Source organism: Anabrus simplex, chromosome 2 (assembly GCF_040414725.1).
Source record: "Anabrus simplex isolate iqAnaSimp1 chromosome 2, ASM4041472v1, whole genome shotgun sequence".
In the NCBI taxonomy this organism is placed as follows: domain Eukaryota; kingdom Metazoa; phylum Arthropoda; class Insecta; order Orthoptera; family Tettigoniidae; genus Anabrus; species Anabrus simplex.
The window spans coordinates 15,539,121-15,564,536 of record NC_090266.1 but is presented as its reverse complement, the minus strand read 5'-3'; the positions used below and the strand labels follow the sequence as shown (position 1 = coordinate 15,564,536).

General features: G+C 38.1%; 1 protein-coding gene across 1 annotated transcript in view; it reads right to left on the bottom strand.

Moving 5' to 3' along the window:
- Positions 1–25,416, bottom strand: part of LOC136864955 (E3 ubiquitin-protein ligase AMFR) — a 549,886-nt gene that overhangs the window by 288,897 nt on the left and 235,573 nt on the right. Inside the window, exon 4 of the mRNA XM_068226459.1 lies at positions 10,224–10,549. Coding sequence (XP_068082560.1) covers positions 10,224–10,549 — 326 coding nt within the window. The remainder of the gene's footprint in view (positions 1–10,223; positions 10,550–25,416) is intronic.

The window sequence follows — 25,416 nt, the reverse complement described above, 5'->3', positions numbered from 1 at the left end:
ATATTGAACACCTCCTTTGACTGAAGCTGTTCAGCAAGTAAAATCCAGCAAGATATCCCAGAGAAAAACTTTTAAAACTGAACTCTCTGGACTACTCTTGGCTGGAAGTTGTTCCTGAGCCCTGGAGAGGATGACTGAATTTGTGAATGGGTGATGAAAATTGCAAACAGAGATGTTCCACTGAAAATGGAAAATATGCTCGATAGTGTGCAGCAAACTGCACAACTTTCAAACACTGCAGGCCAGGGAAAACTTGGTTCTATTCTTTTATGGGTCGCCATCCTTATCTATCACAGAAGAAGGCTGAAGTAAGGGCAGGGCAGGATACGGGGTTGATTTGGCAAACTGTCAGATTATATTGTACCCAAGGGTATCAAAACCTATCATCAATAACCCTAACAGGAACTTCAATGCGGATGGGACTAACCTCCTTTCCCACAAGGTGTCAGGGAACAACATCTGCAGAAGAGGAAGGCATTAACTCATACTCATAACTGTGCTGGACAACTTCTGTGTAGATGTATGTTGCACACCAACTATGATTGTGTACAGCAATATTAGACTACAGCAGGAGGCGGCTTGCGTCTACGAGAAAAGAGAAGTGGATGAAGTCCACAACATTTCTGAGCTCGAGCGAGATAGAAAGTTTAACATCCTATAATTCTCTTTCTTAATGGACGCACGAGTTGCTTCTCTCTGCAAGTAAGTGAATTTTGTCATGACTATGGTATAGAGTTATACTGTCTCTTCTCCAATCCTGAAGCGTGCACTCTGGGTGCAGCAGAAACCAAGGTAACGTTTGTGATGAATCTGAATGACCAGACACTGTGGAAAGTACCTTTCATAAGTGTGGCCTCTTTTCCCTGGATTCTACTGCAAGAAATGAAGAAGATCAGAGAAATGATGATCTAAATGTGTACGAGTATTAGAAACGAGTGAACATTTGTCACAATGCAACAAAAGGCTCATATTTTACACAAAATGAAACAATGACAAATTTTGGAAGAAGACAAAGGAAATGGCAAAACGAGTACAGAAGATTGTGATCTAACTCGGAACATTGAGCAACTGGAGGTGTACACATCTTCACCTATGATGGATCTTTCTGGAGCATTCAATCTGAAGAGTGGGGCTGAAGTTCACAAACCAAAATTATTGAATCAGGATGAAGTTGCATCCAACCTTGCATATTCACCTTCTTCTGGTAGTAGTGATGACTCTGAAAGAATTTCTGAACCTTCCTGAAGAACCAAAGAAACCACACCAATTTAGATTAAGAGAGGCATATCCCACATTGTCAAGAGACCACCCCAGAAAGAACTGAAGAAAAAGAAGTTGATCAAGAACTTTGTTCTTGAATACATGTTATATGGACCCAGAGGACCATCTCCTTGAAGGTGACTAGAAATATGCTTGATACTGTTCAGGAAATAACATTATGCATCGTTCCTTGTTAATGCCCTAATAACTTGTAGTTCAAAATTCACTTCCTATCAACGTTTCCAAAAGCATGGATACTTAGATTATTATTAACACATTTAAAAATAAGCAACTCTGTTTGATAAATCAAACCCCACTGTTAGATATACAACAAAGATTATCCAATGGTGAATACATGCTATATGGACCCAAAGGACCATCCTTTATGGATTTCTTACTCATACAATGTTCTATTCAAACCCGATAAAGAATACTCTTTAAATATTAATTTGTACGACCTCAAGGGTTCGGTGTATAATGCCACCACACTACAATTTCTGCAGTTGCACAACATCTAGAGAAGCAGCTAGTAACATATTATTTTTGGAAAATACTCTGTAGTTCATAAATAAAATTGTTCTTGCAGGTTTTTTCTTCAAAGAACCAGTGAAGTTTATTTCATTAACCAGATACTTCATTGTAGAAATATTAATTTCTCCTTGTGTCAAAAATTCACTCTTCTTACAAAATTGTACAAAAACTATTTTAATCCTCCTAGTCAATTTATTTTTTTAACACCCAATTAAGACGAAAGTTCCCACATGTATAGATATGTTTCGACCCGGCTTTGGGTCATCCTCAGAAAGACATGTTGATGCATTAAAAACATAGGAAACACACAGAATGAAAGGTTGGTTAACATTATTTTTAAAAAGCATGATGAAATGTAAACTGAAATGTTGATCGTTTAAACAGTCTTAGGCTGGAAGTCTTTTTGTTGTCCTTTGGTGTGGATCAACTGGTAGTTTTTGTGTTCCTACATGGGCTGATGTGTATAAGCATTATTGAAGTTGAACCATCTCATTTTAGTCTTAAAATGGATAATACACATCGAATTAAAGTTGAAAAGTGATGACTGTCTGGAACAACCTTTAGATTACGTTATGAGGAACGAAAATTAACTTGCATTACGTGGCCCGCTTGTATTACCCGTGTTCTCTGATTATGGGGTCCAGCTCTCGACCGACTTGCTCCCGCAGTCGAGACGCAAGACGTGTTGCTGCAATGAAGTGGAGTGGGGAAATGGGGTGGGGCTTGCAGGAGAACAGGAGTGTGCAGAATAACGAAGGCAGTGACTGAAATAGAGTATAATCTGAAACAGAGTGTAATAATTGTGAGTTCTTATGTTCCTGTTTTCTACTACAAATGATCGGAGTGATAGTTTCCCATATTACGTTCTTTTTTTCATTTGTCCCACTTAAGTTGAGGACTGGGTTCTTATATTGATCCATACTGATATAAAAATTCTCTAAAATGTTGAGTAGTTTTAGAATTTTTAGATCTTGATCTATTGCAGTATAATTGTGATTATAGTCTTTGTGATGGTTACTCATGGCAGTGAAACGATTGTATTTTAAAGCGTTGCAATGTTCTGTATATCTTATGAGGAAGTTCCTACCAGTTTGTCTGACGTAACTTGACCCGCATCCCTGACATTCCAGTTTATATATCCTAAAATTTGCGTATTTATTGCTAGTATTTACTGTGAGGGTTAAATAATAATCTTTCATTGGTGTTGCTGGTTCTAAAAGCAATTTTCAGGTTCTGTTTTCTTAGGACGTTGGTGATTATATATATATATTATTATTACTAAATGTGAATATGGCATTTTTTCTTTAGTTTTTTACTCTTTCGATGAAGTAGTTGTGGGCACATTAGTATGTTTATTGATTAGCTTATTTATAAATTTTGTGCTGAATCCGTTGTTCAAAACTATTTCGCAGATGGTCTTGATTTCTTTTTTCAAATTTTTCTTTGAGAGCGGAATTTTTAAAGCTTTTTCTAACGTGCCATTGTAGGCAGCTTTTTTGTGAGCTTCAGGATGTGCTAAATTTTGTTTAATGGTGTTAGCAGTGTAAGTTGGTTTCAGGTAAATGTTAAATGCCGGGTGATTATTCTTATGATGTGACAGTGTTATGTCTAAATAATTAAGCAAGTTATTATTCTCCATTTCCATAGTGAACTTAATATTCTGATCTAAACCGTTGAGTAGTTCTGAAAGTTCATGCTAACACATCGTCGATGTAATGTGATCTTATCCATGATGTTCGTGTGTTCTAAGTAGTCCATATATATGTTCGCCAAAATACTCTAGGACGGTGCTCCAATAGGTAAACCTGTCTGTTGGTAGATTTTAATCTCAAAAATGAAATAATTATTACTTTAAGAGAATTTTAAAAGGCCTATGAACTCATCTATTTACTGAATTTGGTAAAATTATTCCGTTTCAAATTTATAGGGGTTTTAGGGAGGATATTGGCATAACATAATGACGACATCGAATGAAAGGATCTTGTGGTGTTCTGGTACCTTTATATGCTTTATTCTTTCGCGAAGTTCTATGGATTTCTTTATTGTTGTGTTCGCTTGGTAGTGATAATATGTACCAAGGAAATTTTGAATAAATTGAGATAATTTGTACATCACGCCATGAACTCTATGTTACCCGTTGCAAAATCGTTACCAAAAATTCATAAGGCTAGCACCCCTATATGTCCTATTATCAATTTTAGGGGTAGCCTAACGTGGCGAGCAGGCTTAAGTACAGCCAGTCGATCTGGTAGTGTCACCGAGACAAGCAAGCCGCGAGAAAAGACAAGAGGACACTCAATTCAACTCTGTTCTTCATATTGAAGTTCCTGAATTCATCATTTATATGAACACATTGAATAGTCCCCTGTTTGACTCTCTCCAACAACAAGCGGCTCAACAGCAAAACATCTATAAACAACGTGACCAAAAAATTTTTTTAATGTACCCATTTTACTCATATAAATGAGTATTTACAGAAGTGACACAGGATCGACAACATGACCGTTAAAATCAACAATGATTCTAAAGTTATTTAAAAAACTCTTACAAAATAGTCCTTTTAAACGGAGAATGCAGTATCAAATGGGTCTATTTAGTTAACCATTTACAAATTCAGACTGACAGCATATATAGGGATATCTATTTTACGTATGTTCTCTCAATAAGAGTTAACAGAAGTTGAGCAGTTAGAACACCTTAATAAAATGTTTTTGACCGGGCAAGTTGGCCGTGCGGTCACGGGCACACGGCTGTGAGCTTGCATCCGGGAGATAGTGGATTCGAATCCCACTCTGTTGGGAGCCCTGAAGATGGTTTTCCGTGGTTTCCCATTTTCACACCAGGCAAATGCTGGGGCTGGACCTTAATTAAAACCATGGCTGCTTCCTTCCTACTACTAGACCTTTCCTATCCCATCGTCGCTGTAAGACCTATCTGTGTCGGTGCAACGATAAAGCGACTAGCAAAAAAAAAAAAAAGTTTTCAAACAGACACATTAAAGTGTATCATCAAGAATACGTGTCCAAGGAAGAACGATCATATTAATAAACAATAAGACTGAATTTAACTAACTACCCAAGTGATTCAACAATGTCAAATTCATAGTCAGTTTGTGTATCCCAGAACTTTAAATTAAGAATTAACACTGTCTCAATGCATACTATAGATCTCTGTCCTCTTGGTTGATAGCGTAGGATCTCCTTTGGTAGTCTTCCAGATTCCATCCTTTGAACATGACGTTTCCAGTTTTCTTGGTAATCATAGATGTAATTGATTACCGATTTCACATTCAGTCCTTTAAGCACAACTTCACCTTCCCGAGATGAAGAAACCTGTTCCCGCAGATGAGGCCCTGTCGACAGAGTCACGGCGGTATAACCGTTACATCCATTATGGAGGAAATGCTGTGATTTCAGCTAGTCCATTAGCTGAGAGGTGGCAGCCCCACCAATGGTCTTACTTCCTTCAGGCTAGCAACCCGTCGGAAGGACATTTGATTGCTTTCAAGTCTTGCAAAAAGTAAAATGCAAGACCGTAACGGGTCACATGGTCCAATACTTGGAAGGAAGATGATGATGATCAATGCATCCTTCTTCCCACAAGTAGTTATTCTAGTCAAATGGGTACTCTTATGTATTGTTAAACCAGAACATAACCACCGAGCTCGATAGCTGTAGTCGCTTAAGTGCGGCCAGTATCCAGTATTCGGAAGATTGTAGGTTTGAACCTCACTGTCGGCAGCCCTGAAAATGGTTTTCCGTGATTACCTTAATTAAGGCCACGGCCGCTTCTTTCCCACTCCTAGCCTTTTCCTGTCCCATCGTCACCATAAGACCTACCTGTGTCGGTGCGACGTAAAACAACTAGCAAAAAACAAAAATATTACATAACTGAAATAGTTTAAATTTTAAAATCAGAATTCTGGTTGTAATTGAAGATTTTGAGTCGAGAAACTGTCTGATGATGCCCTAAATGAGGGCTAAACATGTCCCAACAACTGAATCGATGTCAATGTAAAGATTCTATTTGTAAAGAAAAATAAATTGTATTGAAAAGGTGGACACCTTCAAAGATGGGTTTGAATAAATAATATATGACAGCTCAATATGGACCAAGAAAATGTGATTTATAACACGTAACACAAAAACTAAACCAACAGTAAACCGACACCAGTTGATCCACACCAAAGGACAACAAAAAGCATTGAAACAAAAAGACTTCCAGCTCAAGACTGTTTTAACAATCAACATTTTACAGATTTTTTAACTTTCATCATGCTTTTTTTTAACTTTTTAACTAACATTTTATTTTGTGTGTTTCCTATGTTTTTAATGCATCATACATGTCTTACTGAGGATGACCCAATGCCGGGTCAAAACATGTCTATCTATGTGTGAACTTTCGTCTTAATTGGATGTAAAAAATATATAGTATTGACTAGGAGGATTAAAATAGTTTTTGTACAATTTTGTAAGAAGTTCAACCATCAATATGGATTCAACAATGAGATTCAGTCTGTAAAAAGAATACACTCGCACGCAACTGAATTGGAGGGAAACGGCACTGTGCTTGCCATGGCATGGTATGTAACAACGAGGAAGTAGGAGTAAGACACGAGACCTCAGTAGATTTGATCGTGGTCAGAAAGCTGGCACCAGGCGTACCAGCCACTCCATCTCTGAAGTCATGCAGTGGACTTTTCAAGGGTCACCATATTAAATGTGTATCGTGAGTGTGGATTCAGGAAAAACTGGCATGATGTGCAAGTCGTCGGTGATGACAGGGTCTGTTGTTGGTTATCTCCAATCATAAGAGTGGATGGACGGGCCACACTGCAGAAGATCACTGGTCAATTCAATCCTGGATAATGACGATGTGTGAGCACCCAAACCATCTAGAACTGTCTCCTCACCACGAGGTACAGAAGCAAGAGTCCCACACAGGTACCTTTACTCAATACCAGTCACAAAGCACGATGACTACGAGGGCTATGCCGGAAGGTTTTAGCAGAGTGTGAGAAAAAAAAGTATTTACAAAACAACAATTACAACTTTTCAAAATACTTTCCATTAGCACGTATACATTTTTCCATTCTCTGAAACCACTTAGAAAATATCTCAGTCCAAGCTTCTTTTGGGATGTCACTTGGTGCACTCTCGTACACTGCAATGCCCTCTTCGTCTGACGAAAACCGCTGCCCACAAACTTTTTCTTTGGTCTTAGGGAACAGAAAGAAGTCACATGGGGCCAGGTCAAGTGAATAGGACGGGGGGGAATGAAGTAACACTCTCACTGTTTCCTTTTCAAAAAGGTCCCTTGTTCTGGCAGCAATGTGTGCAGATGCATTGTCGTGATGCAGCAGAAGGTGCCCACTCTTGGACCTCTGGTGCTGTGAGCTCCATGTGGCGAGGATATTGGGAAGACAATCATTCACGTACCATTCAGCACTGACTGTACGACTTATGTCGGAGGTCACAGAGGTGAGATGCCCCATTTTCGTAAAAAAAAAAAAAAAAAAAAAAGTTGCCACCATCTACTTTCCAGAACTTCTTCGACTTCACTGAAATTTTGTGGGTGGTTCCTCCCCTGGAAAGCACCACGCAGAGGACTGTCTCTTCATTTCAGGGTCATAATAGTAAACCCACGTTTTGTCACATGACCATATCTTAGGTGTCTTGGGACTGCCCTCCATCAAACGACACCAGTCCACTCTTGCCTCCTTTTGACTTTCTGTCAGGGAATAAGGCACCCAACAGGCACATCTCTTGATAAGGCCTAAATAATTGTGACCGATGGTCTCCGCTGCTGTTGACCCATTATTTGGGATCCCTTCAATGTCACAAAATGTAAGATGTGGATCTTCAATGATCATTTTCCTCATAGCATCAATGTGTTCCTGAGTCACAGCTGCTGCTGGGCGACTGGGAAGAAGTTCATCTTCAACCAACTGCCGACACCTTGAAAACTCGCGAAATCAATATCCAACTGTGGCCCTAGAAGGGGAAGCTTCACCAAAAACGCGCAGCAAAGAAGAATGGTGTTCTTTGGGGCTTAAATACTTTTTATAATCATAAAAAATCATTGCACGAAAATCACAGTGCAAGAGATCTATCTTACACTGTGTCTGTGCTTTCTTCCCATGCTGTGGAGGAACCACTGCTGGGAGGGATTGCATGCACATGTTCCAAGGTCAAGAAACATCGCTTTTTCAAACGAAAAAGAATTCCACCGTCCTCAGAAGTACGGTTTACGGGCTGCTAAAAGCTTTCAGCATAGCCTTTGTAAGTTGGTTAAAGGAACATGCCATTGGACATTAGAAACAAGGGTAAAGGTCACCTGGACAGATAAGTCAATGTACCAGTTGGTATGTGCGAAGGGCCGGATACAAATGCGTTATCAACCAAATTTGGCAATGGATCCCTCATGCCAACAAGATACAACTCAGTCTGGTGGTCTTGGCATCCTCATAGGGTAGAATGACCAGATTACAAGCATGAAAATACAGGACACTTCAAATGCCATTGATTATCAGGCCCTATTTAAGATTAGAATTTCTTAACAAGCCGCAGACATCACAAAGAGTACCATTTATTTATAGAAAATAAGTACTGATGACGATAATGATTATTATTAAAAATGAAAGCAGCCCACTTCCAGTACCAGTACACAAAGTGTTGCAAAAAAGAAACTTTTCCCTTTGCGAAAAGCTAATGATCATGAATCTCAAATGCTGATAATGAACAATTTATTTGCATCATTTCAGAGAGCATCTTTGGCGACCAAGACCTATGATAACGACTAATGTGACATCACTTCCGTCACGCATCTTGCCGCGTTAAACAAATTTTTGGAAGACCCCCGGCCATAAGACATATTCATGTCATGCTGCCATGTGTCTCACATTTAGTGCCAACCAAACACAGATCAGAGGTTTGTGATAAATAAAGTTTAAACACTGTATTTTAAAAAATACAGAATGGTTCACGAAAAATGGGACAATATGCGTGACAACGGGATGCTTTAGAGAAATGAGGGACAATCCCGTAAAATAAGGGACGTTTGGTCAACCTATCATAGGGGAACATTCAGCTGGGATGAAATAGGACCCCCAGTACATCTGACGCCCCTCACCAGCGAACTGGCAGATCACGTTCACCCTTTCTTCCTCTCCAGCACCTTGTAGGCAATCTGTACCTCCAGGCCATCGCTTCCAAACTGTAGTTGCCTGGCCCCGGGGAGCCCTGATCTCAGTCCCACTGAGAACATCTGGAACGTGTGTGCCGAGGATCCTGTTCCGACCAATCTTCATGGGGTAATGGAGGCTGCGCAGTGATCATGGATCAGCATGACTCCATGCTGTGCCACATCGCCAGCATCAAGACGAAAGGGAGTGCTACATACTAACTCACTTGTTCATGAATACAGGTAAATCAGAAGGACTACAAAATAATTTAATTTTGCTGCTGTTCACTGTAATGAAATTTAAACTAAAATCAAAATGTCCCAGAAGGAAGGGGCCATACGTTGAGAGGTAATGGTATTGGTCAATCTAAAGTGAAAACATATGAACGTATGATATATTTTCAACAGTTTCCCCACATACAGACCGCATTGGGCAATTGTACTAAATTGGCCATGGTAGCCAAGCCGGTAGCCATGGTGACGTTTGTTGATAAAATTATATCCTTAACGTAGTTGGCTTGTATTTCACAGTTTGTACACTTCGTTCGTTGCAGTGGTACAGCATGGCCACCAAGATCACGCCGCTGGGGTTGGTTAAAGAACAAAGAGAAGACAAGGGAGGACTTGTGTGCACATTACAGAAGAGAGACATCAGCTCCGATTAGCAACACAAGAGCGAAAAAATGCACTGAACTCGGTGGGGGTGTTTTTGAGAATAAGTTGTAAAGGGAAATGGACAATTACACAATAATTACACATAAATTTCAAAGGGAAATTGACAGTTGACAATGACATAATATGGTCTGTATCTCAGAAACTATTGAAAATAAAGCATATGTTCATATGATGTTTTCACTTTAGAATGAACCATACTATCACCTCTTAACGTATGGCCCCTTCCTCCTGAGACACCCTGTATACGAGAACTCTTGCACTGCCAAAAGGTGTGAGCAAGGAAATACCCAACTCTAGGGTTAATAAGTCAGCAACTTCACCCTCTGGGTCTCAGAAATATCATAGGATTACATCTTTCGTCTTGTCAATTGAGGGTCTGTTCCATCCCCTTCATTCCTGCAACTTGCATACCACAATTGGCTTGCCCCTGAAAAGGGTGCCAGGTTAGGTAACAAGCTTATTATTATTATTATTATTATTATTATTATTATTATTATTATTATTATTATTATTACTAAATAAATATACACAATAAATATAAAACAGAAAAAGGCAATACACATCTAGATACTTACTTTTGTTCCATATGGTTAAGAACCCACAAGTAGTTCCGATGCTTTTTGATACGACGTTGAATTTCGTGACAAAGGAACCTTAACTGCATGCAAATAACTAAAGAAGCCATGGAAAGAAAGATGTTGCTCCACAGAAGCATATGCAAATGATGAACCAAATCAATAAGCAGTGCAGCCAGTTCAAATATCAGCTCGGTGTAGTATGCTGCAGGTCCACGTTTCTCCCACACTCTTCCATTACTACCGCTGCCACCGTGACGCATGTCGTAAAGATGTAATGCGTAACGTAGGATCACGTGTAGTGTCTGTACACTTAGCTGTACACACTGCAAAATATGACAAAAAGTTTGGTATCAATTGTCATATTTCTCCATATGCTTACATTTAATATTCAATATTTGAAAATTTTCTCAATTTGCTCTTACAACTACACTAAAATCAGGCATGTTTTCTAAGTGTGCTATGTCACCCAACTTCCAACACCAGTGTAATGTTTCAGAGCTATGAAATACAATGAGAGCGAATTTCAAGATTTAAGGTTCAAATTCACACCCACTCTTTTCCCCTTCTGCTACTTTTTCAGGGCAGCTTATTTTCCGATGGAAATATCACCACCTTCAATTCCCAACACCATTTGCATGTCGTCACCATGATTAATCCTAGCGGTAAGAATGTATTTTGAAATTCCAGTTTGCCCAAATCCTACGGAAATGTTAGCGTATGCTCCTTACTTGACACGTATGAAGGGAGACTTCAATGCAGAGATTCTATTAATGTCAATAACTAATTTTCAGAAAAAAGTGCTAATATTGTGGCACGAGTGTCTCCTTGAGACGATCCTGAGACCTGAACAGACAGCATAAATTACATTTTTGCAAAGTTTGCTAAAGGAAGAAAAGGAATGATGGACTAAAATCAATCCAATCAATCAATCAATCAATCAATCAATCAATCAATCAATCAATCAATCAATCAATCAATCAATCAATCAATCAATCACCACTAATCTGCATTTAGGGCAGTCGCCCAGGTGGCAGATTCCCTATCTGTTGTTTTCCTAGCCTTTTCTTAAATGATTGCAAGGAAATTGGAAATTTACTGAACATCTCCCTTGGTAAGTTACTCCAATCCCCAACTCCCCTTCCTATAATGAATATTTGTCCCAATTTGTACTCCTGAATTCCAACTTTATCTTCATATTGTGATCTTTCCTACTATTAAAGACACCACTCAAACTTATTCGTCTACTAAAGTCACACCACGCCATCTCTCCACTGACAGCTCGGAACATACCACTTATTGTTCGCAAGAAATCAGCTTCATTTCCCGTATCAAATCCTATTTACAATGAATCAATAACAATAAATTTCCACCTTTTTTGATACTTATATTTGCATTAAGCAAATCAATCAATGTTTCGTTTCATTTGGAACATCTTCAGCTGTATTACAACGCTTAGGTGAAATTACAAAGTATTTATCTTCTTAAGAACATCTTAACAAGTACCTCATTTTACTTAAAATTTACGTGAATTTAAAAACTGAAATTAATTAAAATCAATATGGATGGTTGAATGGGGTGGTGAAATGGGAGGGAAATGGATTTAATTATTTTAGCCTATTTTACAACTACATCTATTCACTGGAACAGATGTTATTAAAAATGTTTTTGTTTCCAGCACTTTTCACTATGATATTCTACTTCTCTACTAATAAAATGTTTTTGAAATATAATTTTCCTTTGTTACTGTTCTATATTTTACAAGGATGTTCTCTTGATTTGCTCCTTCCAAGGCGAATGTTGTTTGTTTTAATTTCATAAAAGTGTCTCTTGAATTCAATTAATTCAGGATCCCTGAAGCAGACTGCTGTCATAATATTATTAAAAGAGCTTCCCCGAAATCTGAAATGAAATAAAATGGGGGATTGCTTTTAAAAGCGTGTTTTAACTCTGCGCAAGGAAACCTAGTATATAAAAAGGAGGGTCTCATACCTTGTTGTTGACAAAATCTAATGTGTCCTCGGAGGAGCGACGGCTGATGCAGCCTTCCGTCTTGTGAAGTAATGATGTGTGTGTTCCAAAGCTTGCTCCACCTTCGGGGGAGACAAGGCTGTGGAGTGGGGAAGAGGCGTGTCGCTTACGATCACGGTTTCGGTTTTAGAAGAAGGGGTAGGGGGAATAGATATAAGGGAGAACGGAAGTTCGTTCATTTTCTTTCTTTTATTGTCTGTATTGTTTTTAATGCCTAATGCTTCCAGATGTGATAATAACCCTTCATATAAAGGGTTCCTATTATCAATCACTCAGGTTATTATCCTGATTACTTTGTTGATCTGAATAAATATATATATTTTCTAGACCACCTTTATTTGTTTTACGCAATATTGTCAAAATGTCTATAGTGGTGAACTGATGACCAGTTGCACTCATGTGTTGGCCCATCGAGAAAATTTTTTTATGCCTCTCGGTGTTGACGGCTCTAAGTATCTTACCGTAAAACTGCGTCCAGTTTGACCAACATAAGATTTTTCGCATTGATGACATTTCTAGATTTACTAGTTTCATTTCCGTATTGATAGTTCAGTAATATATAGATAAGAAAAAGTTCCACCTTATCAATACAATTTTATTATTAACTACAGGACCGGTTTTGACCCTAAACAGTCATCAGCTGTACATTGATACGTTTACATATGTCAAATAATAGTTAATGTGCCTTTCTAAACGGAGAGCCATGGGGAAGCATTATGTCCAAGCGTCCAAATTGGGCATGTTTAAGAGTAAAATGGTTAATATAATACAATTCAGGTACTTAGGTGTGGAGTTATCTTTTAGGCCTAAAATTTGTTTGTGGAACTTAAACTTAATTCTAAATTACAAGTACATTAAACACTTTAAAATGTAGTGCTTGTTAAAATCACATATTAAAATACACAGTACGTGTTAAAATCCTTTATAATAATGCCTATAAAACACTTTCGTTGAAATGAATTTATACGTCTTGCGTAAGTCTACCTTCTTGCTTTGAGTCCAATATAGTTACAGAATAAATCAGTGCTTGCGTTCATGGGCAGTGCTCTTAGGAAGTCCTTTTTGTGTTAAAATGTCTCCACTTGTATGGGTGGTAAAATCCTCTATTATTAACAAATCCAGTATATAGACGGAAGTAAATATGTGCAGCTGTGATTGGTATTATCTTTAAGTATTGGAATAAATTGTGGTCTAGGTTGTGCGTAAGTATTTCTGATGCAGAGTAGTGGCTCCTTCCTCGTCGATAACTGTATGCTGATATATGTTGTCTGTAAAAGATGGAAAACTGGTGTGAGTAGAGTTATGAACTATTGTGTGTGTGTTATCGTGAATATGTACTTACTATTGCTGTGGTGGTTGGGTTGCGTTGGATTTGACTGCCTGGCGTGTACTGTATCGCGCTCTCTTTGGGCTTGTGCCTGCTGCTGTGAGGGGAATGGATGGATGGGTAGGGAGAGTTGCTGTTGTGGGGGTAGGGGCGGAGCTGGGTGTGTCATTCGTGGCGCGTGTTATGTTCTGTTTGTTGATTGGTTTGAGATGATAATTTTTTAAAGCGGGGATGACTTTATTGAAAATGGTATTGGTTTTTTCTGTAATTTCATTTATGTTGTAATTGGGATTGGCGTATTGGTCTAACAATATGTAAAACTCTTCTGTTATATTGGGCAAGGGGCCTTTAGGATTTATATTTAATATTTTCATGTCATTTGTGATGTTTGTGAAACTGTGTTTTGTTCTTCGATGTGCTGGCCTATTGCAGAAACATTATTATATTTTACGGCATTTAAGTGTTCATTATATCGGATCGTGAAGTTTCTACCGGTACGTCCAAATAGCTGGTCTCACAGTTGTTGCATCTGATACGGTATACTCCTGATTGATAGTACTTGTTGTTAATATTGATTGTTTTAGTATTGTGTAAGATGTTAGTGCTATTGTGAGTGGTCGTGAATGCTATTTTTAAGTTATGTTTGTTGAAGATGTTAGTTATGGGATATATGTGTGTGTTGTTGAAAGTTAATAATACGTATTCCTTTTTAGGTTTGTCTATTTTTGTCAATCTGGTTTTTGGTTGAGATTTGATTTTATGAATAACTGTATTGATCACTTCTTCCTTGTACCCATTTTTTTTTTTAGCTATTTCGTGAATTAGACATATTTTCTCTTTTAAATCATCATCTGATAACGGTATGTTGAAAGCTCTATGGATCATGCTGTAATAAGCTGCTTTTTTGAGTATTGGGATGGATGGAGTCTATTTTGATCGTGTTCGATGTGTGTGTGGGTTTTTGGTATATTTTGCATGGTAAGTGGTTTTCGTGTCTAGTTATTGTTATAGAGATAGTTTAAAGTGTGATTGTTTTCAGTTTCTTTAGTAAATTTTATGCAGGGGTCTATTCTGTTAAGTCTTTCCAGTATGGTATTTTCGTTAGTGAATCTAGACTCTACTGTACTAACAATTTGTTGGTTATTTTGATCCACCTTTTCAATACAAATTACAGTTTGTGTTGCTAAGTTGTAATGTTACAACACTAATTTACCGGGACATGTTTCGCTTTTATTCACAAGCATCATCAGCCTATACAATTGCCTCAAGGTTTGTCACATTTGGATTGTTGTTACAAATTACATTGAATGTAAATCTAATTTCAGTGATAATATTTAAAACACAAGAATAATATACACATTAAAAATTATGACAATATGATTTGCAATGTTAAAATGGAGTAACTCTTAATTCTAAAACACATTTTTTACAATTTGAAAAATTGGCTAAAAATTGTTTGCAATGTTAAAATAAAATTGATTGAACTGTAATTTGGCATTAAAATTTGAGTCATAAATATAAATATTGAATGTTAATATATAGAAGCCATAGTTTCTGAAGTGCATTGGTTTTTGGAATACAGTAACATTTCAGTATTGAGAATTTTAGTTAAGAATTGTGCTCTCTAAATAATGTTATTTAAAAAGACTGTAATTTTGCATTATGTGCGATTAGTCATGATGATAATCTAGTTCTTTTATAAATCTAAGTTCTTTAAGTTAACTGGTGATACAGGTATCTTGAAAGCTCTGTGTACTAGGCTGAAAGAAAAGAAGCTTGTTTATGGGATTTCGGATGAAGGGAATCATTTTTTATTGTAATTGGGGTTTGTGTCAGTTTTCTGTATATCCGAAAGTCAAATCCAAAATCTGTACGTGTTACGTTTATATCTAGGAAATTTAATGAATCATTGTTTTCATCTTGTTTGGTGAATTTTATACGACTATCTACCTTGTTTAAAAATTCCAGAATTTTTATACTATTATTTTTTACGGTGATCTATTATCACCTCAACAAAAGGCATAGTCCTTCTATATTCGGTTTAATTTGAGATTCTTCCAAGTTATCCATACAGATATCCCTGAGCTGGAGTCCACCACAGCCAAGGTTAATTGGTGATAGATCTTGTTATTGAAGGAGAAATAGTTGTTGTTCAATACAAATTTAAGCAGTTTAATAAATTTGTCTATTTCTAATTTACAAAGATTGCTATGTTTGGATAAATTGGCCTCAATTATTCTAACTGTTTCGTTACTAGGTATGTTACAGTACATGTTAGTGATATTATACATACATACATACACTATCATTATAGACTGTTATGCCTTAAAGCGTTCAGTCTGCAAGCCTCTGTGAATTTACGAAACGTCGCCACAATCCTCGATTTGCAACTAGTGTTGTGGCCTCATTTAGTTCTATACCTCTTATCTTTAAATCGTTAGAAACCGAGTCTAACCATCGTCGCCTTCAACTCCCTCTACTTCTCTTACCCTCCATAACAGAGTTCATTATTCTCCTAGGTAACCTATCCTCCTCCATTCGCCTCACATGACCCCACCACCAAAGCCAGTTTATGCGTACAGCTTCATCCATCGAGTTCATACTAAATTAATCTTTATCTCCTCATTCCAAGTACCTTCCTGCCATTGTTCCCACCTGTTTGTACCAGCAATCATTTTCGCTACTTTCATGTCTGTTACTTCTAACTTATGAATAAGATATCATGAGTCCACCCAGTTTTTGCTCCCGTAAAGCAAAGTTGGTCTAAGAATAGAAGGATGAAAAGATACTTTCGTCTGGCAGCTGACTTCCTTCTTACAGAATACTGCTGATCGCAAATGCGAACTCACTACATTAGCTTTACGGCACCTTGATTCAATCTCACTTACTATATTACCATCCTGGGAGAACCAAACCAAACCAAACCCCATGGGACTACAGCCCTTGAAGGGCCTTGGCCTACCAAGCGACCGCTGCTCAGCCCGAAGGCCTGAAGATTACGAGGTGTCGTGTGGTCAGCACGACGAATCCTCTCGATCGATATTCTTGGCTTCCTAGACCGGATCCTGGGAGAACACACAATCTAAATACTTGAAATTATCGACCTGTTCTAGCTCTGTATCACCAATCTGACATTCAATTCTGTTGAATTTCTTACCTACTGTCATCAATTTAGTCTTCGAGAGGCTAATTTTCATACCATACTCATTGCACCAATTTTTAAGTTTCAAGTTATTAGACTGCAGGTTTTCAGCACAATCTGCCAGACGGACCAAGACGACAGCATAGGCCAGACTCCTTACTATATTTCCACCTAACAGAATCCCTTCCTGCCATTTTATACCTTTCAGCAGATGATCCATGTAAACTATGAACAGCAAAGGTGAAAGATTACAGCCTTGTCTAACTCCTGTAAGTACCCTGAACCAAGAACTCATTCTACCATCAATTCTCACTGAAGCCCAATTGTCAACATAAATGCCTTTGATTGATTTTAATAGTCTACCTTAATTCCATAGTTCCCCAGTGTGGTGAACATCTTTTCCCTCGGTACCCTGTCATATGCTTTCTCTAGATCTACGAAACAAACAACTGCCTATTCCTCTCGTAGCATTTTTCAATTACTGGCGCATACTGAAAATCTGATCCTGACAGCCTCTATGTGGTCTGAAACCACACTGATTTTCATCCAACTTCCTCTCAACGACTGATCGCACCCTCCCTTCCAAAATGCCAGTGAATACTTTGCCTGGTATACTAATCAATGAGATACCTCGATAGTTGTTGCAATCCTTCCTGTTCCCTTGCTTATAGATAGGTGCAATTACTGCTTTTGTCCAATCTGAAGGTACCTTACCGACACTCCATGCTAATTTTACTACTCTATGAAGTCATTTCATCCCTGCCTTCCCACTACACTTCACCATTTCAGGTCTAATTTCATCTATTCCTGCTGCTTTATGACAATGGAGTTTATTTACCATCCTTTCCACTTCCTCAAGCGTAATTTCACAAACATCATTTTCCTCCTCCCCATGAGCTTGGCTGTTTGCAACACCATCAGGCAGATTACCTTTTACATTGAGAAGATGTTCAAAATATTCCCTCCACCTCTCCAGTGATTCCCTGGGATCTATTATGAGTTCACCTGAATTACTCAAAACACTGTTCATTTCCTTTTTCCCTCCCTTCCTAAGATTCTTTATTACTGTCCAGAAAAGTTTCCCTGCTGCTTGGCCTAGCCTTTCCAGGTTATTACCAAAATCTTCCCAAGACTTCTTTTTCGATTCAACAACTAGCCTATTTGTTTCGCTCTGTTTCTTTCATCTACGTACAAACCCCTGTCTGCCTCGGCCCTTGTTTGGAGCCATCTCTGATAAGCCTCCTTTTTACGTTTACAAGCTGCTCTCACTTCATCATTCCACCATGATGTTCGCCTTTTCCCATCTTTACACACAGTTGTTCTTAGGCATTCCCTTGCTGTTTCTACTACAGCATCCCTGTATACCACCCATTCACTTTCTATATCCTGAACCTGCTTACTGTCTACTGTTCGAAACTTCTCACTAATCATATCCATGTACTTCTGTCTAATTTCCTCGTCCTGGAGATTTTCTACCCTTATTCGTTTGCAGACAGATTTCACTTTCTTTACCCTAGGTCTAGAGCTACTTAGTTCACTACAGATCAGATAGTGGTCTGTATCATCGAAAAATCTGCAAAAAACTCGTACATTCCTACCAGATTTCCTGAATTCGAAGTCGGTTAAGATATAGTCTATTATGGATCGGGTACCCCTAGCCTCCCATGTGTAGCGGTGAATAGCCTTATGCTTGAAGAAATGTATTCGTAACAGCTAAACCCATACTAGCACAGAAGTCCAGCAAACGCTTCCCATTCCCATTAGCTTCCATATCTTCCCCACATTTACCAATCACCCTTTCGTATCCTTCAGTTCTATTCCCAACTCTCGCATTGAAATCGCCCATTAGCACTATTCTATCCTTGCTGATGACCCTGACCACAATGTCACTCAATGCTTCATAAGACTTGTCAACTTCATCCTTATCTGCACCTTCACATGGTGAATACACTGAACTCGTCCTAATTCCTCCAACTGACAAATCTACCCACATCATTCACTCATTTACGTGCCTAACATATACTATGATGCGTGCAATGGTATTCCTGATAAACAGCCCTACCCCAGACTCTGCACTTCCCTTCCTATCACCCGTCAAGTACACTTTATAATCTCCTATCTCTTCCTTGTTATCTCCCCTTACCCGGATATCACTTACTCCTAGCACATCCAGATGCATCCTCTTTGCTGACTCAACGAGTTCTACGTTCTTTCTTCCATAAGCCCCATTAATATTGATAGCTCCCCATCGAATTCCATTTCGTTTGCCAAGTTGTTTCCAAGGAGTCCCTCGCCTGTCAAATGGGAGTGGGACTCCGTTACTCTCATAGGTCCGAGGCTTGCTTAAAACGTTCTGAGCTCGGTAAATTCATGAAGCAGGATGCTGCCCTACTTGCACATAGTCCAAGTGAGGATCTCTCCTCTAACGGGTTATGGACCACCGGTGGATTGTATAGTCCTAGCCGCCTGAGCACAAGTAGGACCATGACTCAGAATATGTTCGAGATGCCCACTCCCATTCCATGGCAACTGGTATCCCGACTCTCAGGACCACTTACTAGGCCACTCAGCTGTTGCCTATGGTTCATGAACTAGGATGTCACTACAGTAACCCACACCATGAAAATTTTGTGATGGGGTTGCAGGTGGAACTTTATTTTTTCACAGAATTCTATTGAGTTTTTGACTGAAGAATTATTATTGAACTCATAGTGTTTTTTTAGGAACTTGTGTATAAATTTTGATGTGTTATATGTGGGGCTATTCATGCTATTTATGATTGGTCGAATGGGTATGTTGTTTTTGTGCATTTTAGTTAGAGCTTTTGCCTTTGGTATTTTTGGGTTCATGTTATTCAGTTTCTGTTGTTCTTCTTTGAATAAGAAATTAGAATTTTTAAGGATAGATTTTTAATTTCTTTGGATTCTGGGGATTGGGTCTTTGTTCACAATGGTATAGGAATTGTCCTAGAAAAATTCCTGGGTTTTCTTAATGTAGTCTCTTTATTTACAAGAACTATTGTTTTGCTTTCATCTGCCTTAGTGACAATTACGTTGTTAACTTTTCCTTTATTTGCTTTGATAGGGTCTGATTAGAATCTGTTTTCATTTCTTTTACTAAATTTGGGAGTTTCTTTTTTTATTTCAAATTTAACATCGTACTGTGTTTCTATCGGCAGTTTTCCTATCTTAAATTCCGTTTCTGTTATTGTATTTGTTAGGTCTTCTGTTTTGTATGAATTGGACCAATTAAACTTCGTTCCTTTGTTCAATATATTCATTTCTTGATCAGAAAATTTAGTGTTTGATAAATGAATTGTGTTGGGATTGTTGAATATTGGTGAAATTAGTTCTTTTTCCTTTTTGATTAAATGTTTATTTGATCTATTATTTGTTTCTTTTAGTTGTTCTAGCTTGTATACAAGCATTTTTTTTTCTAAGATGTTGACAAGTTTTTTGTAAGTGTGCTGTTGGATGGAATTCCATTCTAATGGGGTTGTTAAGTGAGCAACATTTAAGTGTACCTTATACAGCTGCAAGTTTAATAAGGATATTTTCTTACATAATTCTTTTATTTCATTCTTTAGCCATATCTTATTGGTTTTGTTTTGGATGTCATATGACCTTGGACTTGATATGTTACTTCTTTGAGTTGAACTCCAGAACTTAGGTATTAGACTGTACTTATGACATTATTTTAGAAACCATAGATGTTTGGTAATTTTACTGACTTTGACCTTGAGATTTATATATTTATTTATTTCATTTTTTGCCTGGTTGGCTAACATATTGCATAAGACCAATTTCATGTTTTTCCCCGTATTGAACTTACTACTAGTATTTACAATTGGTCTTATGCAATATAGCCATCCATTCAATCACTCTTTTGTCTAGTCCAATTCCACTCATTTTTGCCAGTAGTCTCCCATGATCCACCCTATCAAATGCCTTAGACAGGTCAATCGCGATACAGTCCATTTGACCTCCTTATTCAAGACATTGGCTATAACTTCCTGGAATCCTACAAGTTGAGCTTCAGTGGAATAAACTTTCCTAAACCTGAACTGCCTTCTATCGAACCAGTTATTAATTAATGCATCTACCTTTGGGTAGACAATCAGTAGAAACACACTTAATTTTAAAATGCCACATCGGCTAAGGAACAGACTGAAGTAGGTGCACGACTTACGACTGACGATACAAGACTGACTGCACAAGACTGCCTCTGCCAGACTGACAGGAGATAGAGGGAAGGCTGCGGCTGGGGGTGGACTAGAGGGGAGTAGCCAATGCGGTGCTTTATTAAACCACATGACTTATGACGTATACAACGCTCCAGCCTGCGCTGATAATACACTATTACAGCTGTTTGTACTCGCAAGGTTACATGAACACTTAACTGAATATATTACAATAATCAAAAAGAATGCTTTCCCTAAGCTTACATGCAATGCATGTCAAACTGACTGGCCTGTAATTTTCAGCTATATATCTATCACCCTTTCCTTTATACTCAGAGGCTACTATAGCAACTCTCCACTCATCTGGTGTATCTCCTTCATGCAAACAGCAATCAAATTACTTCAGATATGGTATTATATCCCATCCCATTGCCTTTAGTATATCCCCAGAAATCTTACCAATTCCAGGTGCTTTTCTAATTTTCAACTTTTGTATCTTATTGTAAATGCCATTGTAATCATATCTATATTTTAATACTTCTTTAGCATTAGTCACCTCTTCTATCTGGACATTATCCTTGTAACCAACAATCTTTACATACTGCTGACTGAATACTTCTGCCTTTTGGAGATCCTCACATACACACTCCATTTGTTCATTAATGAATCCTGGAATGTCCTTCTTGGAACCTGTTTCTGCCTTAATGTACATGTAACTGTACAAGTGTATGATCCCCAATTCTTAGGTTAGGAAATTTTCGTGAAATAATTCCTAATACTGAAGTCATGAAAATCATGTAATTTTATTCATTTATAATGTAAAAAGATAATATTATGAGAAGACTTTGTAGTAGGGGAATAATTCATCTGTGTATCTTTATATTGGTGTAACTTTAATTTTTGTACGAATCTGAACATGGCACGGGAGTGTAGATTGCTCAAGATTTGTGCCACACAGAAAACAGTGACTATAACGGGAAAGACGGTTGAAGTCAGTCGAAAGTGTTGCAACAAAGTGGTTTGGAAACCCAGGGTACGGCCAGGTAGTATAGGCTGAAGATTGGAATTGATCAATGTGGATGTATATGAGTGAACGTTCTATGTCACATCAGCCACTCGACAGCCAATACGAGGGCTTTGTTTCAAGCAAGGTTGGGTTGACTGAGTGATTCGTGAAGATGTGCCTGTGAGGAAGTTGCTACCCGTAAACTTTTCGGGGCGCTATAGCCACATGTAGCAAGCCTATATATAAGTGTGTACACATGTCCGACAAGTCATTCTGATTCTGATTCTGTTTCTCATTCAGACTGTTACGCTAGATCTACTTCACAGGGTTTCCGATGCGTTATTCTATTGTTCTTCAGTATCCGTTACAGAGTGAGCACTCTGTAATACAGACGCTTAGAAGTTTCGGGTGGGCATTCTGTAAAAGACACCACTAAGTGTTTATTTGTTAGTCAAACTCTGTATTCTTCTTCTATGAGATAAAGTACAGTGGGTGTGGTGGTGCATACTGCATGCACATTCCGGAGTGGATGTGTGGTCGTGCACAGAGCCAATTCTTGCTAAAGGAAATCGTTGGCCAAGTGTGCAGTACCTCACTTGGAGAAATGTGAGGGGTCACACTAGCCTGTGCTGGAAGCTGAAGACATTGATGAAGAGGAGTGTAAATAAGGTTAGGGATGCTCTTCATAAAGAAGGGTGTATCCGTACGTAGAGAAAGTCGCCGTACTTATCTTTACTAGATAAGGGTTTTTCTTCTGTAGCAGTAGGCAGTGCAGTGGGACTGTTACCAGGAGGTATGTCATATAAAATGTATATAGTGAAACTAATTATTGTTGCTGATTTGTAGATGTTTGTATGTTTCCCTTTTGTAAACAGGAAAGGCGAGTTGGTCTCATCAAGTGATGATTATTGTTGGGGTTTGTCATATTTTTCACTTTATTTTGGGAGTAAAGTCATGGAGTCAAATATGTAGTAAATCTTATCAGTTGAGTAAGGATGAACCTGGCATGCTCCCAGATTTAATTTCAGGGGTAAATAGTAACAGGTAAGGTTATAAAGCAAGTCTCGAGCCTTGTCAGCCTGATGACTGTCGCCTTTTTTCAATCAATCAATCAATCAATCAATCAATCAATCAATCAATCAATCAATCAATCAATCAATCAATCAATCAATCAATCACTACTGATCTGCATTTAGGGCAGTCACCCAGGTGGCAGATTCCCTATCTGTTGTTTTCCTAGCCTTTTCTTAAATGATTGCAAAGAAATTGGAAATTTATTGAACATCTCCCTTGGTGAGTTATTCCAATCCCTAACTCCCCTTCCTATAAACAAATATTTGCCCCAATTTGTCCTCTTGAATTCCAACTTTATCTTCATATTGTGATCTTTCCTACTTTTAAAGACACCATCCAAACTTATTCGTCTACTGATGTCCTCCCACGCCATCTCTCCACTGACAGCTCGGAACATACCACTTACATATCAGATGTAAGGCTTTTCAGGCGTTTGCTCTATTAACCAGCGCTTCGTCTAAGGTCTGACACTAGACTCATCAGAGTGGGACGTGTCAGACCCTACCCACTGACGCTGGGCGTATGCAGGTGAGCTTATCAGAAGCCTATATATGAGGCACAGTCTGATAACTGCATATGGGAGATAAATCTCCACAATGGAATACATTTTAGACTTTAAACTACTCCTCCAAGCATATTTTAATACCACTACACATCATTGTAATTTAGCATTAGTCATTAATAATTTATTAGTGTAAGTAAACTTTTAATATTATACATCGTTTTTAATAAGGCTAAGGTTCTTCAGCAGCTGAAGATGACCCGTACATAGGGTCGAAACCGATACTGCTATGTAAAAATACTTTAAGTACTTATAATAAGTAATTGTGGAAAGTTCCCATCTTTATATCTGTGATCATTGGAAACATCAAGACGGATAATGAAGTTAATAGATTATAATAGTATACAAATAAGACCATCACCAGTATTGCAGACGGTCTTGGTGGGATGTAGTCATTACATAGAAATGGATACGCTGGCAAGGAGAGCTGCAACATTATATTTTCCCACTTCACTTTATAAGACTCATTCTATTTTTATTTTAAATCAATGGCATAGGACATTTAACAACGATGGGGAACAATTATTTATTGACATTTTTGTAGGGTGTAAAGGTTCAAATGACCTTGATATTTCGGTACTATTCGACTGGACAATCCGTAGATCTGCACTAAATTCTACCCTTACTTGGAAAGATATAAAGTAAACCCGTGTCCTCATCCCAAGATAGTCCATCGTTTTTCAGGTACACCCCGAATGCAGGTGAGCTGCATGTAACATTTTAACCACATACCAGCCTTTCTGCCACTCTCAAATTTCTGGTAGTACCAGCAATCGATCCCAGGCCTCCCAAGGACGGTAGCTAATAAAGATCGTATTACACAGTCAAACAATGAATTAAGTACTTTGTTGTATGAACTACATGTTTCAAGGTGAGCATATTTGGCTGGCCAGTGAATGGGCTAACCCAAACAAGGAGGATACCATAATTTTATGGCAACTTAGATGGGTAAACTTCCTCTATTTACATCTATAAATAAGATGAAAAAGTTAGACAAACACTGTTCTTTTGTGAAGTGCGGTCCAAAGTCACATGGAATTGTTGGGCACTCATCTTCAGGGATGGCATTTATTGTAGCAAGGTGTTAATGTGCAACAATCACTCACACATCTGTTTTCTATTAGTAATTATTTAACTTATTGTAATGTTGTCGACAGTCTCTTGCTAGAGCTAGGAAGCTGCCATGATTGTAAAGGCTGAGAGACTTTTGTAGATTTATCTAAGCTTAGTTTAAAAGCAGTATTATAGAATAATGATAATATTTACCATCAATACCACAGATCCACTCAGTTAACATGGATGCTGTCTTGTGATCAATCAATTATGGAAAATATGAGCAGCATACATGCAGAGACCTTAAAGTGTTTGGTTTACGTTTAGGAAAGCAGTCTGTTTTAAAAAATTCTGTGTTTTTCTCTGCAAATGGGACAGCAGAGCAAGGGACAAACATAACTTTGCAGAAAAGAAACTTCATTCCTGGCGAGAAGAGCTTCAAGAATCACCATTCAGTAGAGGAAGACAAAATTCTCTTGCCACAGCTACATATCAAGTTAGGACCAATGAAAAGCTTTATTAAAGCTTTGGAAAATCAAGGTTAGGGTGTGGTTATTTGAGAAACAACATTTTTGCAGGCAGATTTGAATTCAGTGGTGCTGAAATATTAAAAAATCACTATTTTAATAATAGAGGAAAATTCACACAATGTGCATAAATGGTAGTCAGTCAGTCTACGGTTAGTTGACTCTAGCACAGAACGAAGTCAGTGATTCGGTCCTTTGCTTGCAAAACATCGCATGATATCTGTCACATAGCCCACCACAGGGCTTGCACACACATTCTTGTCCTGGAGAAAGGAAACCTACTTTCTGGCG